Here is a 14,188-nt window from a genome sequence, read left to right on the forward strand (position 1 = left end):
GGAAATACATACAGGGAAGTTATTTGGGTGGAACTGAGAAATAAGAAAGGGATGATCACCTTATTGGGATTGTATTATAGACCCCCTAACAGTCAGAGGGAAATTGAGAAACAAACTTGTAAGGAGATCTCAGCTATCTGTAAGAATAATAGGGTAGTTATGGGAGGGGATTTTAACTTTCCAAACATCGACTGGGACTGCCTTAGTGTTAAAGGTTGAGATGGAGGGAATTTCTTAAGTGTGTACAAGACAATTTTCTGAATCAGTATGTGGATGTACCTACTAGAGAAGGTGCAAAACTTGACCTACTCTTGGGAAATAAGGCAGGGCAGGTGACTAGGGTGTCAGTGGGGGAGCACTTTGGGGCCAGCGACCATAATTCTATTTGTTTTAAAATAGTGATGGAAAAGGATAGACCAGATGTAAAAGTTGAAGTTCTAAATTGGAGAAAGGCCAATTTTGACGGTATTAGGCAAGAACTTTCGAAAGCTGATTGGAGGCAGATGTTCACAGGTAAAGGGACGGCTGGAAAGTGGGAAGCCTTCAGAAATGAGACAACAAGAATCCAGAGAACGTATATTCCTGTCAGGGTGAAAGGGAAGGCTGGTAGGTATAGGGAATGCTGGATGACTAAAGAAATTGAGGGTTTGGTTAAGAAAAAGAAGGAAGCATATGTCAGGTATAGACAGGATAGATCGAGTGAATCCTTAGAAGAGTATAAAGGAAGTAGGAGTATACTTAAGAGGGAAATCAGGAGGGCAAAATGGGGACATGAAATAGCTTTGGCAAATAGAATTAAGGAGAATCCAAAGGGATTTTACAAATATATTAAGGACAAAAGGGTAACTAGGGAGAGGATAGGGCCCCTCAAAGATCAGCAAGGCGGCCTTTGTGTGGAGCCACAGAAAATAGGGGAGATACAAAATGAATATTTTGAATCAGTATTTACTGTAGAAAAGGATATGGAAGATATAGACTGTAGGGAAATAGATGGTGACATCTTGCAAAATGTCCAGATTACAGAGGAGGAAGTGCTGGGTGTCTTGAAACGGTTAAAAGTGGATACATCCCCAGGACCTGATCAGGTGTACCCGAGAACTCTGTGGGAAGCTAGAGAAGTGATTGCTGGGCCTCTTGCTGAGATATTTGTATCATCGATTGTCACAGGTGAGGTGCCGGAAGACTGGAGGTTGACAAACGTGTTTAAAAAGGATGGTAAAGACAAGCCAGGGAACTATAGACCGGTGAGCCTGACCTCTGTGGTGGGCAAGTTGTTGGAGGGAATCCTGAGGGACAGGATGTACATGTATTTGGAAAGGCAAGGACTGATTAGGGATAGTCAACATGGCTTTGTGCGTGGGAAATCATGTCTCACAAACTTGATTGAGTTTTTTTGAAGAAGTAACAAAGAAGATTGATGAGGGCAGAGCAGTTGATGTGATCTATATGGACTTCAGTAAGGTGTTCGACAAGGTTCCCCATGGGAGACCGATTAGCAAGGTGAGATCTCATGGAATATAGGGAGAACTAGCCATTTGGATACAGAACTGGCTCAAAGATAGAAGACAGAGGGTGGTGGTGGAGGGTTGTTTTTCAGACTGGAGGCCTGTGACCAGTGGAGTGCCACAAGGATCGGTGTTGGGTCCTGTACTTTTTGTCATTTACATAAATGATTTGGATGCGAGCATAAGAGGTATAGTTAGTAAGTTTGCAGATGACACCAAAATTGAAGGTGTAGTGGACAGCGAAGAGGGTTACCTCAGATTACAACTGGATCTTGACCAGATGGGCTAATGGGCTGAGAAGTGACAGATAGAGTTTAATTCAGATAAATGCGAGCTGCTGCATTTTGGGGAAGCAATTCTTAGCAGGACTTATACACTTAATGGTAGGGTCCTAGGGAGTGTTGCTGAACAAAGAGACCTTGGAGTGCAGGTTCATAGCTCCTTGAAAGTGGAGTCACAGGTAGATAGGATAGTGAAGAAGGCGTTTGGTATGCTTTCCTTTACTGGTCAGAGTATTGAGTACAGGAGGTCATGTTGCTGCTGTACAGGACTTTGGTTAGGCCACTTTGGAATATTGCGTGCAATTCTGGTCTCCTTCCTATCGGAAAGATGTTGTGAAAGGGTTGAGAAAAGATTTACAAGGATGTTGCCAGGGTTGGAGGATCTGAGCTACAGGGAGATGCTGAACAGGCTGGGGCTGTTTTCCCTGGAGCGTCGGAGGCTGAGGGGTGACCTTATAGAGGTTTACAAAATTGAGGGGCATGGATAGGATAAATAGACAAAGTCTTTTCCCTGGGGTTGGGGAGTCCAGAAGTAGAGGGCATAGGTTTAGGGTGAGAGTGAAAAGATATAAAAGAGACCTAAGGGGCAACTTTTTCACGCAGAGGGTGGTACGTGTATGGAGTGAGCTGCCAGAAGATGTGGTGGAGGCTGGTACAATTGCAACATTTAAGAGGCATTTGGATGGGTATATGAATAGGAAGGGTTTGGAGGGATATGGGCCGGGTGCTGGTCGGTGGGACTAGATTGGGTTGGGGTATCTGGTCGACATGGACAGGTTGGACCGAAGAGATGTACAGCATGGAAACAGACGCTATGACTCTGTATGACTCTATCCCATGCCCCTCACGCAAATCTCTCCTTCAGTTCAGTTTCTGGTCAATGGTAGCCCCTAGGATTCGATAGTTGGACATTCAGTGAAGGTAATGTCTTTGAATGTCAAGGGGCGATGGTCAGATTCACTCCGTGAGACCGTTGTTTCACTCCTCCTTCAACATTTCAAGATCAGTTTTGAATATTAAACAGCTTATATTTTTGGCATTGAATTCTGAAACCAGCATTGCATTAATGTGATTTTGAAGCTACATGTTTTGCAATGAATCAACATTTTGAATAAAGTTAAAAGACGTGATAATTTTGTCAATCACTCCTTCATCTCTTTCCTACTCCTCCCTGTCTGTTTACTTCCATTTTATAGAAGTTGTGATTTAGCACCAAACTGGCAACCCAACATGTTATTTTTGGGAAGTTTCTGGAATTGGCCATCGTGCACAAGGCCTTTGAAGTTTTAAAAACACTTTCCTAACCCCCATAATTTGTGTGATTTATTGTGTTAACATACATTCTCATTTCTACTTGTTGGAATAAGAGCTGTAATTTGCTCAGGGGGCTTTGCAAGATGAGCAGCAATAATATATTATTCCAACAGTAACATACCTGTAATTTAGGAAAATTTTCCATGTTGCTTCACAATATTTACTGAGGCATAAACATTGCAGGATATTAGGATGGGTAACCTGAAGCTTATCCAGGGTATGTTTGAAAGAAAATTTAAGGGAATAGACAGGGAATTTCTGAGCATTGGTAAAAATGCTGCAGCAGGAAGTGAAGGAAGATGTGGGACTGCACAGTGTGGGCTGCAGTGGGACCAATGGACCTAGGAAAGAATTCACACTCAGCTTTGCCTGCTGGGTGTAGAGGTAAATGCTCCTTCTTTGCAAGGCACAGCTTAATGCTGCGGGATTTCATCCAGTTATAACCAAAAGAGGAAAACCCACTAGCCCTCCCCTCAAACCTCATGCGCACATTTACTTGCCCTGTTCATGCCACGTCCATGGTATCATACGCCAAGCAGCCACCCATCCTCCTCTTGCACACTCTATGTTAATTAATAAAGTTAATTCACACACCACACTCCTTATAGAAGCAATTAGTTCCATAGTAACAATGGAATAGATGCTTTTTAATTTTTTTTAATGAAGCCATTCATTGATAACTTTAAGGATCTTGTCAATGTCAGAGGGAGTTTGGAATCGGGTCCTGATCATCATCATCATCATCATCATCATCATCATCTAGTTCCCTACTATATGTAAATCCAAGCAATAACAGAATCTGATAACAATTAACAGCAGTTGCAAGGTCAGCCAGGTGTGTATCCGAGTAGTTAACTCTGAAGGTGAAAACAATGGTTTCAAAAGAAGATTTTCAGATGTTAGAATAGTTTAAAACGGAGTTGAGATTTTTTCTGAATGTGTTTATGCAGCTGTGTTCTTAGTGCAATTTTAGCTATGTGTACGTTACTAGGTAACTACAAAGGTAAAAACAATGACTGCAGATGCTGAAAACCAGATTCTGGATTAGTGGTACTGGAAAAGCACAGCAGTTCAGGCAGCATCCGAGGAGCAGTAAAATCGACGTTTCGGGCAAAAGCCCTTCATCAGGAATAGAGGCAGAGAGCCTGAAGGGTGGAGAGATAAGATAGAGGAGGGTGGGGGCAGGGAGAAAGTAGCATAGAGTGGGGGAGGGGATGAAGGTGATAGGTCAAGGAGGAGGGTGGAGTGGATAGGTGGAAAAGAAGATTGGCAGGTAGGACAAGTCATGGGGACAGTGCTGAGCTGGAAGTTTGGAACTAGGGTGAGGTGAGGGAAGGGGAAATGAGGAAACTGTTGAAGTCCACATTGATCCCCTGGGGTTGAAGTGTTCTGAAGCAGAAGATGAGGCGTTCTTCCTCCAGGCGTCTGGTGGTGAGGGAGCAGCGGTGAAGGAGGCCCAGGACCTCCATGTCCTCGGCAGAGTGGGAGGGGGAGTTGAAATGTTGGGCCACAGGGCGGTGTGGTTGATTGGTGCGGGTGTCCCGGAGATGTTCCCTAAAGCGCTCTGCTAGGAGGCGTCCAGTCTCCCCAATGTAGAGGAGACCGCATCAGGAGCAATGGATACAATAGCTGATATTGGTGGATGTGCAGGTAAAACTTTGGATGCGGAAGGCTCCTTTAGGGCCTTGGATGGAGGTGAGGGAGGAGGTGTGGGCGCAGGTTTTGCAATTCCTGTAGTGGCAGGGGAAAGTGCCAGGATGGGAGGGTGGGTTGTAAGGGGGCGTGGACCCAACCAGGTAGTCACGGAGGGAATGGTCTTTGCGGAAGGCGGAAAGGGGTGGAGGGAAATATATCCCTGGTGGTGGGGTCTTTTTGGAGATGGCGGAAATGTCGTCTGATGATTTGGTTAATGAGAAGGTTGGTAGGGTGGAAGGTGAGCACCAGGTAACTACAAAGATGAGCAGGAAGACAACTGGTACAAACCAGATCCTAGAATAAAGATAACCTTGCATACTTTGGGTGCAGGACCAATCAAATACAAAACATCTCAAATGAATATTAATCAGATAGTTACTGTACATTGGGCCATAGCTGAATGGGTGTTGGAATAATTTAGAAGATATTTGAAGTTTGAATTGTTTGGCCACAGCACAAAGTTAGTAATGAAATTGAAGAGCAAATTTCTACAGTTAATCTTGTGTTTGTAATGTAGTTACAGAAATCTACAAACTTTGTAACAATTATCTGTCTGCTCAGGTATTATTCACTTATTTGCCCAAGTACTGACGTTTCATGGGAGAGTGGTAGAGCCGAAGTTGTACAATTGTTCATTCACATCAGAAAAGGGAAAGGATGGGTTTACGATTAGGTTTAGGGGACCAATCCGATCAAGATTTTAACCTGAAATACAAATCTGGATTTTATATATATAAGAAATGGGGCTGAGCTGCGCTAAGACATTCCCAATTTCACTGCCATACTGGGAATGGGCAAGCTCCACTGATTTCTTTTTCCTAACTTGGCGTTCCCAGTAAATGTTGGCAGATGAGTTCTCTGACTGTGGGGATGAGGTGGGGTGCCTCTCAGTTCTGTAGTTTGAAATCCTTCACCATCTCCCAGAGCAGGCTTGCCTCTGCAGACAGTGTGAAATACAAACCTTCCTGAATGGGAGTGGAGCCTTTCACAACTTGGAGTAGGTTTGGCCTCACTGTATTTTTTTAGATTAGCTTCAATTAGATTCCCTACAGTATGGAAACAGGTCCTTTGGCCCAACCAGTCCACACCGACCCTCTGAAGAGTGACCCACCCGGACCCATTTCCCTCTGACTAATGCACCTAACACTATGGGCAATTTAACATGGTCAATTCACCTAACCTGCACATCTTTGGACTGTGGGAAGAAACCAGAGCACCCGGAGGAAACCCACACAGACACTGGGAGAATGTGCAAACTCCACACAGACAGTTACCTGAGGCTGGAATCAAACCTGGGACCCTGGTGCTGTGAGGCAGCAGTGCTAACTACTGAGCCACCGTGCCACCCTTTTAGAAAGGGACAGGGGAGTAAATCATCAGGGAAAATGCAAGGTTTTAAAAAATGCTGCTTTCAGTCTCTTTCTCTTCGAGTATTTGCAGGGGTATGGGTAAAAATGTCTTTCCCACACAACTTTCTTAAAAATTATAGAATGTAAAAATATATGAAATACGAGCAGGAGTAGGTCATTTGGCCCCTCAAACCTGCCCTGCAATTCTATAAGATTATGTCTGATCTGCTTTAGTTTCAACTACTCAACCATATTTTTGCATTGGTCTTCAAGGTGATAGACACAATCAACATTAAAAAGAAATCAGATAAACAAGGTGGTAAGGGGAGGTAAGGTCTTGTAACATGAGGACAAAGTATATGACAAATGAATGGGACTGATGGCAGATAATTTTCCAAATCCTGATGGCCCACCATTTAAAAGGGAGAAAATTGATTTTGAAAGTAAACTGACAAAAAATATTACATGAAACAGCAAATGGTTCTGCAGGTATGTAAAAGATGTGGATGGGATCCATGGAAGATGTGATTGGGGAATTAATAAAAAGGAAGAGGGAAATTAAAAGGTTTTAATGTTTAAAAGGAAGTAACTGCAGGGACATAGGAGGCATTAGCTGAAATGTTCCTGAAGTTGCTGGATTCTGAGGGTTCCAGGTTGGTTGCAAGGTTTAACAATGTTCCTGCTCAAGAAATGAGGGAGACTATAAGAGCAGCAAACTATAGACCAGTTGATCTAACATGTCAATGGAAAAATGATGCAGTCCATTATTAAGGAAGAAATAGCAGGTCATTAAGAAAAGCTTAATGCATTCAAACAGAATCAATATGATTTTGTTAAAAGGAAATGGTATTTCTTAAATTTCTGCATTAGTGGTACTGGAAAAGCACCTGTTCAGGCAGCATCCGAGAAGCAGGGAAATCGACGTTTCGGGCAAAAGCCCTTCATCAGGGATACAACTGTTCCTGATGAAGGGCTTTTGCCCGAAACGTCGATTTCCCTGCTCCTTGGATGCTGCCTGAACTGCTGTGCTCTTCCAGCACCACTAATCCAGAATCTGGTTTCCAGCATCTGCAGTCATTGTATTTACGTATTTCTCAAGTTTGCCAGTCTTTAAAGTTCTAACAAGTGGAGTTAATCAAAAGGAAACCTGCAGATGTGGTATACTTGGACCTCCAGAAGAGGGATACCTACCAAAACTAGGAGACAGCAGAGACAAGAACAAGGGCAGAATCAGAAAAGTCATAGAGAATTCCAACTACATCGGGTCAGCACAGTGGCTCACAACGCCAGGGACTTAAGTTCATTTCAGCCTCAGGCGACTGTCATTGTAGTGTTTGCACATTTTCCCCGAGTCTGCGTGGATTTCCTCCAGGTGCTGCGATTTCCTCCCACCATCCAAAGATGTGCAGATTGGGTGGATTGGTCATACTAAATTGCCCATCATGTCCAGGGATGTGCAGCCTAGGTGGATTAGCCATGGGAAATGTGGTGTTACAGGATTGGGGGGGTTGGTGTGGGTGGGGGGGAGGGGGGGTGTGTGTGTGGAGGGAAGGAAGGGTCTGGCTGGAATGCACTTTGGAGGGTCGGTTTGGAATCAATGGGCTGAATTCTATGATTCTAATATTGTGAATAGGACTAAAACTGATCAGACTTAAGGCTGTGTATCTAAATGATATCTGTGGAATGTTTATGGTGTCTACTATAAACATAGTAGACATAAACATAGTAAGTCAGAGAGTGGTGGTAGATGGTAAATATTCAGCCTGGAGCCCAGTTACAAGTGGAGTTCCACAGGGATCAGTTCTGGGTCCTCTGCTGTTTGTAATTTTTATTAATGACTTGGAAGAGGGAGTCAAAGGGTGGGTCAGTAAATTTGTACATGATACGAAGATAGGTGGAGTTGTGGATAGTGAGGAGGGCTGTTGTCGGCTGCAAAGGGACTTAGATATGATGCAGAGCTGGGCTGAGGAGTGGCAGATGGAGTTCAACCCTGTCAAGTGTGAGGTTGCCCATTTTGGAAGGACAAATAAGAATGCGGAATACAGGGTTAATGGTAGGGTTCTTAGTAAGGTGGAGGAACAGAGGGATCTTGGGGTCTATGTTCATAGATCTTTGAAAGTTGCCACTCAGGTGGATAGAGCTTGTAAGAAGGCCTATGCTGTATTAGCATTCATTAGCAGAGGGATTGAATTCAAGAGTCGTGAAGTGATGTTGCAGCTATATAGGACCTTGGTAAGGCCAGATTTGGAGTACTGTGTGCAGTTCTGGTCACCTCACTTTAGGAAAGATGTGGAAGCTTTGCAGAGGGTGCAGAGAAGATGTACCAGGATGTTGCCTGGAGTGGAGAATAGATCGTACAAGGATAGGTTGAGTGTGCTAGGCCTTTTCTCATTGGAACGGTGAAGGATGAGGGGTGACTTGATAGAGGTTTATAAGATGATCAGGGGAATAGAGAGAGTAGACAGTCAGAGACTTTTTCCCCGGGTACAACAGAGTGTTACAAGGGGACATAAATTTAAGGTGAAGGGTGGAAGGTATGGGGGGGATGTCAGGGGTAGGTTCTTTACCCAGAAAGTGGTGGGGGCATGGAATGCGCTTCCTGTGGGAGTGGCAGAGTCCGAATCATTGGTGACCTTTTAAGCAGCAATTGGATAGGTACATGGATAGGTGCTTAAGCTAGGACAAATGTTTGGCACAACATCGTGGGCCGAAGGGCCTGTTCTGTGCTGTACTGTTCTATGTTCTACTACCTTGAAGCCAGATGCAAAATATTGGTTTAAAGTATCTGCCATTTCCCTCTTTTTATAAATTCCCTGTCACATCCTTCGAGAGTCCCATGTAACTATTCTCTTTTTTATTTACCTGCAGATGCACTTGCTGTCTGTTTTTATATTGCTTGTCAGTTTACTTTCAGAATTCATTTTCTTCCTTTCTATTAACCTTTTGAGTCATCTGCCTCAGATTCTTCAAAAAAAACTCCTCTGGTTTTCAGCGTTTTGTTTGTTTTAGTTTTTGATGGCCTTTGTTAACTGCTTCATCCTTCACACACAGTCCTTCTTTTTGACTGGAATAAATTGAGAGTTATGAAATATCTGTTTAAATATCTGCCACTGACCTTCACCTTTTGTCTATTACCCAGCCCTCTCCTGCATCATTCCTCTGTTCTAATGAACAGATTGTAATTTGGTCAGATAGCAATGAAGGAAATCTGTTTGATCCTGACCTGTTCAGAGGCCTGTTTGAAAATTTTCATTAAAACGACTGTGCTGTAATAGGAAAGAGTTAAAAATTCAGCAATAAATTCCTCTAAACCTGGCTGACATAAAATTGTATCTCTAAATTGCAAATGATTTTGCATGAAATGGAAGGTTATGTTTGAGAGATTTATCCACATTAGTTAAACATCTGTGAGTTAAAACATTTTTCTTCCTAAATGTAGGGAAGCTGGAAGCTGGAAATGGACAGCTGGCCCTGCAAGAGTAACCGAAGAATTTGGGCGTCAAACCTCAGAGTTCACTGCGCTCAAAGTTAATCTCCCTGCCTTGGAAGACAGAAACAATCCAAAATGAGCAATTCTTCAGAAAAGCTTTTCTGCTGAAATGTAATGGCCTTGTTTATGCAAAACTAAGAAAACATTTGCCTGGAGTGCTGCACCTTTTATTTCATACTGTAACTGAATTCCATGAAAGCAGAAGACAGAAAAGTGTCGCTGTGCTAATTACAGTCCGAGATCAGAGGTATCTCAGACAAGCCAGGATAATTTTTGTTAGTCATTCTGGATTGTGCAATTGCAACACCACCACCTGACTCTCAATGCTGTGGTTTCTATGGCAACAAGATGCATGTTAAAGGAGGTGGTTTAAGACTTTTTAAATTTGTCAATGAGGATATAATGTTTCCCTGTCTAAATAACTACATTTTAAAAAGAATCAGTAGGAAGCACACTTATCATATAAAATGAGGGGATTTGGGGTTACTTTATCTGTGAATCAAAACCAGCAATTACTTAGAAATTTATTCTCTTTTGTTAACTTATAAGGCAGAATGACTATTAATAACTTGAAGCCAAAAAAAGTCCTCTATCAAAAATCAGAGACTGTCTTTCCAGTGATCTCCCTAAAAAAGTCACTTGCTCTGGTTCAGCTTGTGGTTTTGAAATTGTAAATAAATTATAATACCACTATCCTGCTAATGACAGCAGCTACATACAGGCCATAATGTGGCTTTCACAAGTTGCCTATCCTTTGGTATTTTGTCCCCTCCCTCATTCTTTTGTTATTATGAAGGTGATGTTGGATTTCTAACCTGAGTCTCTTCAGTGTGCAAAGACAGGGGTTGATTTTGGGCACTGATTTCCTTTTATCTTAGAAGGTGGCATTATCTGGAGCCAATGGCAGAAAGCTGCAGCTTCCAGGTTTCAAAATGCCACATTCTCCAGCTCCCAACCTAACCTGAGTCCAGTCTTATTGGAGCACTGCAATACTTCAGTTCATTGGGTAATGATGCTATATTCTCTGAAGCCAACTGAGGTCTGGTTCAAGGACAGTCACTGAATTGAAGGTTCTTTGTAATTGTCACTGGATTATAACACCTCATGCATTCTGTATTTGAGAAATGATAGAAAGGCTAATATGAAGATTTGGACCCAAGGCTAGATTGCTGGTAGCTGAGGAAGGAGCTTTGACATATATTTATATAGTGCAAGTTTTTTTTTAAAAATTGCCTTGAATTGTCAGATTCTTGAGATTTAATTGATTGATTTGGACTTACCAATGTCAGGGGCTCTAAATTCTTGAAATTGGTACACTTATCACAAGTAAATGAATATGATGAATAAAAGAAGCTAATTTCTCCAGTCTCTAATGAAGAGACTGTCATTCCACTTTCACTGATTTTTTTTTTGTACAACATTCTATTTTCACTGGATGTAGGGTTTATTTAAATTTTGTTGAAATAAATGTTGGCACTAATTTTATTTCTGTAGTCTCATGAGAGCACTGAATTACCTTCAATCTATTCAAATACAAATGGACAATGTTTTTTTTAGTCATTCCAAAGCTTTCTGTGAACTCTGCAGTTAATGTGTCTTCTGTGTAATCAAGTTTTTCTTAAATCTTGTTTCTAGCGAGTGAATACATAATGATACAATATCATCAACAGTCGTCTTCCTGTAGAGTGAAATGTTTAATTCAGTTCACCTTCATTTAAGTGAAGCAGCTAGTATTTGAGGACGCTCCTGTTATAACATCTGCACTGGCCTTTGTGAGCTCTGTTTCAGTATAGGAGGGTTCTTCCTCAGAGCCAAGGGGAGAAGGGAAAACATTTATCAAAGATGTTGCTTTACACTTCCCTGTTTTCCCTTTACAAACATGCATTGGCCAGCTTTGGAACAGAAGCTTTGTATTCAATCTTTAAATGAGCTGGCTGGAAACTTTTGCACATTTCAAATATTGCACTCCTCTCTTGTTTGCAGTTTCCCTCCTCCACTTGTTTATTAGAGAAACCCACCTATATACCATTATCTACAAGTGTAAAACAGGCAACTAAGGACATGGTCATGACTTGTCTTTTCTGAATCTTTTGAGTTTAATTTTGAGGATGGTCACTTGCTGGATTTTCATGATGACCATCCCCTCTAAAAGCAGAGGCTTGTGGTGCTGCCTGAGAGCTGCATGATTAAAATGATTTGTTTTCTAGATGTTGGTAGTTCTGTTGGTAAGTGAACAGCTCATATTATACACTGAAAAATTAATAATAATAACTATTAATAATAATAAAAGATTAAACCAAAATTTCAGTGGGCATTTATAACAACTACCCTGTTGGATTTCAGAAAAATAAATTGCACCAGCCCTCCTTTAGCAATAATGGCACCATTCTGTTGATTGTCCCACATCCAAATCCTTTCATTTGGCATTCATATCCTTATCTTAGATTAATGTGCAGCTACTTTGTCACCCCAGTGGGATACATAACTGTGTTCTTTGCAATCGCTATTGAAAACCAGAGAACTGTTTGGAAACACAGTATTCATCATTATTTAAACATTAACACTCAATGGAACAGAATCCACTCACTGCCAAATTTCACCTGGAAATATAATTGTTTTTCTGTACAAGTTGTTAACAGTTGTCATATTCAACAATCGATTGATCATTTTAAATGGATATGGCCACAGGGACAATTCTGAACTTGGCAGGTTTCAATTCTATTAAATGATGACTATGTCTGTGAAACTATTTGATCATTGAGGGTGATTGTTCTTGCAGAGAAATGCTAAAGGTATTTTAGAATTAGCCCGACTTTTTATCTTTGAGCTAGACATAATCAAAGAACCTGATTTTTATTATTGGCCCTTAAATAGGCCTCTCACTTGCTGGAAGCACTAGTTATTTGAAAATAAATCTTTAAAAAGCACACTTTGGAAACAAGTATATTCTAAAGAGACAATATTTGGCTTGCACAAATTAATTTAAAATTGTGATCATGTTCTTCAATATAAATGTACATTTTATAAACCAGATGGAGTGGGGTCAAATAGCTGAAGCCAAATTATTTGTGTTTATTCCCAAGCTGTTTACAGGCCAAATGGTCATTTGAAGTTCTGGGGTACAGAGGATGAGGGTGGCAATGACAATATCTACTTTTTGTCCATATTACTATGCTCTCTATTTGATGTTTAATTCCACAATTTCTCAGGGTGCACTTAGATGTTCAAACTCACTTCCACAATCCTAAATCTATGCTGCATTAAATCTCTTCAAAGATATTGTATCGCTTTCCAGAATTGTTAATTCATTGTGAACCATTTGTTTCTTGCACAAGAATCCAATCCCTTTTCACTGGATATCTTCCTAGGACCTTGCCACATGCTTCATATGATACAGAACACACTGTGGCTGTGGAAGTTCTGCTGACTTCTGAAAAATTCCCAAGTTCCCAGCACCCTAAGTGCCAGTAAATGATGACACTGCTTCACAATGAACAAACAGTCAGTATTCATCAGGTTTCTAAATTTTGAATCTTTGTACTAGTGGGGCTTCCCAATTTTCTGCTGTAACCGGGCACATAGGAAGGGTTCCATGGGTGTATATAACAATGTAAATGTTAAAAGTTGTTTGTTCTTTGTTTTACTTTCTGCACTGGCCAGGAATTGCAATTGTAGTTTTAATCTTGAATTCAATCTCTCAGAAAAAAAAGGGATGAGTGAGCTGATGGATGAATTAAAAACCAAATTGTAAACTCAAGGGACAACCCTCATAGGTGGCTTTAAGCAGCAGGGTGAGCTGTATCCCATCAGCCAAAGGCCCAGTAAAGGAAACCCTGAGGTTGTGACATTCATGAAGCCAAACCAAAGGAATTGTATCTTTTTAAACAGGAGGTTGTCATGAATGCCATAATTGGAATGTTCAGAACCCTTTGAACTGTAAGTCACAAGCTCCTATTAATTGGACCACTTCAAAGTATCTTGATTATTTGTTGCATAAATGATCAGGAATAAGCTGAATGTTTGTTCTCTTTGTAGATAACCATGTTATCATAATGATTTAATTCAAATAGAGACCCTGTGGCCCAGCTCCTTCATTCCTTCTTCTGACATGTGTATCTGTACTGCCAATTTTCTGAATCCTCACTGCAGTGTGAATGCAAAGGAATGAGAATTTACTGCACAATGTATGTTTGACATTACATTTATATTGCAGCGTAGTTGGTCATTAACATGGGCTATGGCCTTAATTAATATGAATTTAATCACTTAAGGGTATAAACTATGATTTTCAAAGTTTTTAGGAAAATATTACTAGTGCAATGATATATATATATATATTTCTTTACTGTTAATAAATTAGCAAATGAATTTTCAACTTGTCTCACTTTTGTGTTTCTATCTGGAGTAATTTTAAGATGAAAAGTGGGACTGTGTTTGTCCTGACCATGTACAGGATTAGAACTGAGTAAAATCTCTTTAGTTAAATGCCATGCCATCCTGAACTGTTTAATGACCTCGTCAGCTCATCTTTTGAATTAAGTAGAAGAAATTGTC

General features: G+C 41.1%; 1 protein-coding gene across 5 annotated transcripts in view; it reads left to right on the forward strand.

Moving 5' to 3' along the window:
- The window catches only part of nhsl3 (NHS like 3), a 278,490-nt gene extending 264,518 nt beyond the window's left edge, over nt 1–13,972 (forward strand). For 4 of the 5 annotated variants that reach the window (XM_072547895.1, XM_072547897.1, XM_072547898.1 and 1 more), the window contains exon 7: nt 9,584–13,972. In XM_072547895.1, the coding sequence (XP_072403996.1) occupies nt 9,584–9,627 (44 nt within the window). In that variant the 3' untranslated portion in view covers nt 9,628–13,972. Of the gene's footprint in view, nt 1–6,417; nt 6,474–9,583 lie in introns of all 5 variants that reach the window. The other variant, XM_072547896.1, reaches the window with a different exon arrangement.
- The last annotated feature ends 216 nt before the right edge of the window (nt 13,973–14,188 follow it).

This window comes from Chiloscyllium punctatum, chromosome 27 (genome assembly GCF_047496795.1).
Source record: "Chiloscyllium punctatum isolate Juve2018m chromosome 27, sChiPun1.3, whole genome shotgun sequence".
NCBI classification, from domain to species: domain Eukaryota; kingdom Metazoa; phylum Chordata; class Chondrichthyes; order Orectolobiformes; family Hemiscylliidae; genus Chiloscyllium; species Chiloscyllium punctatum.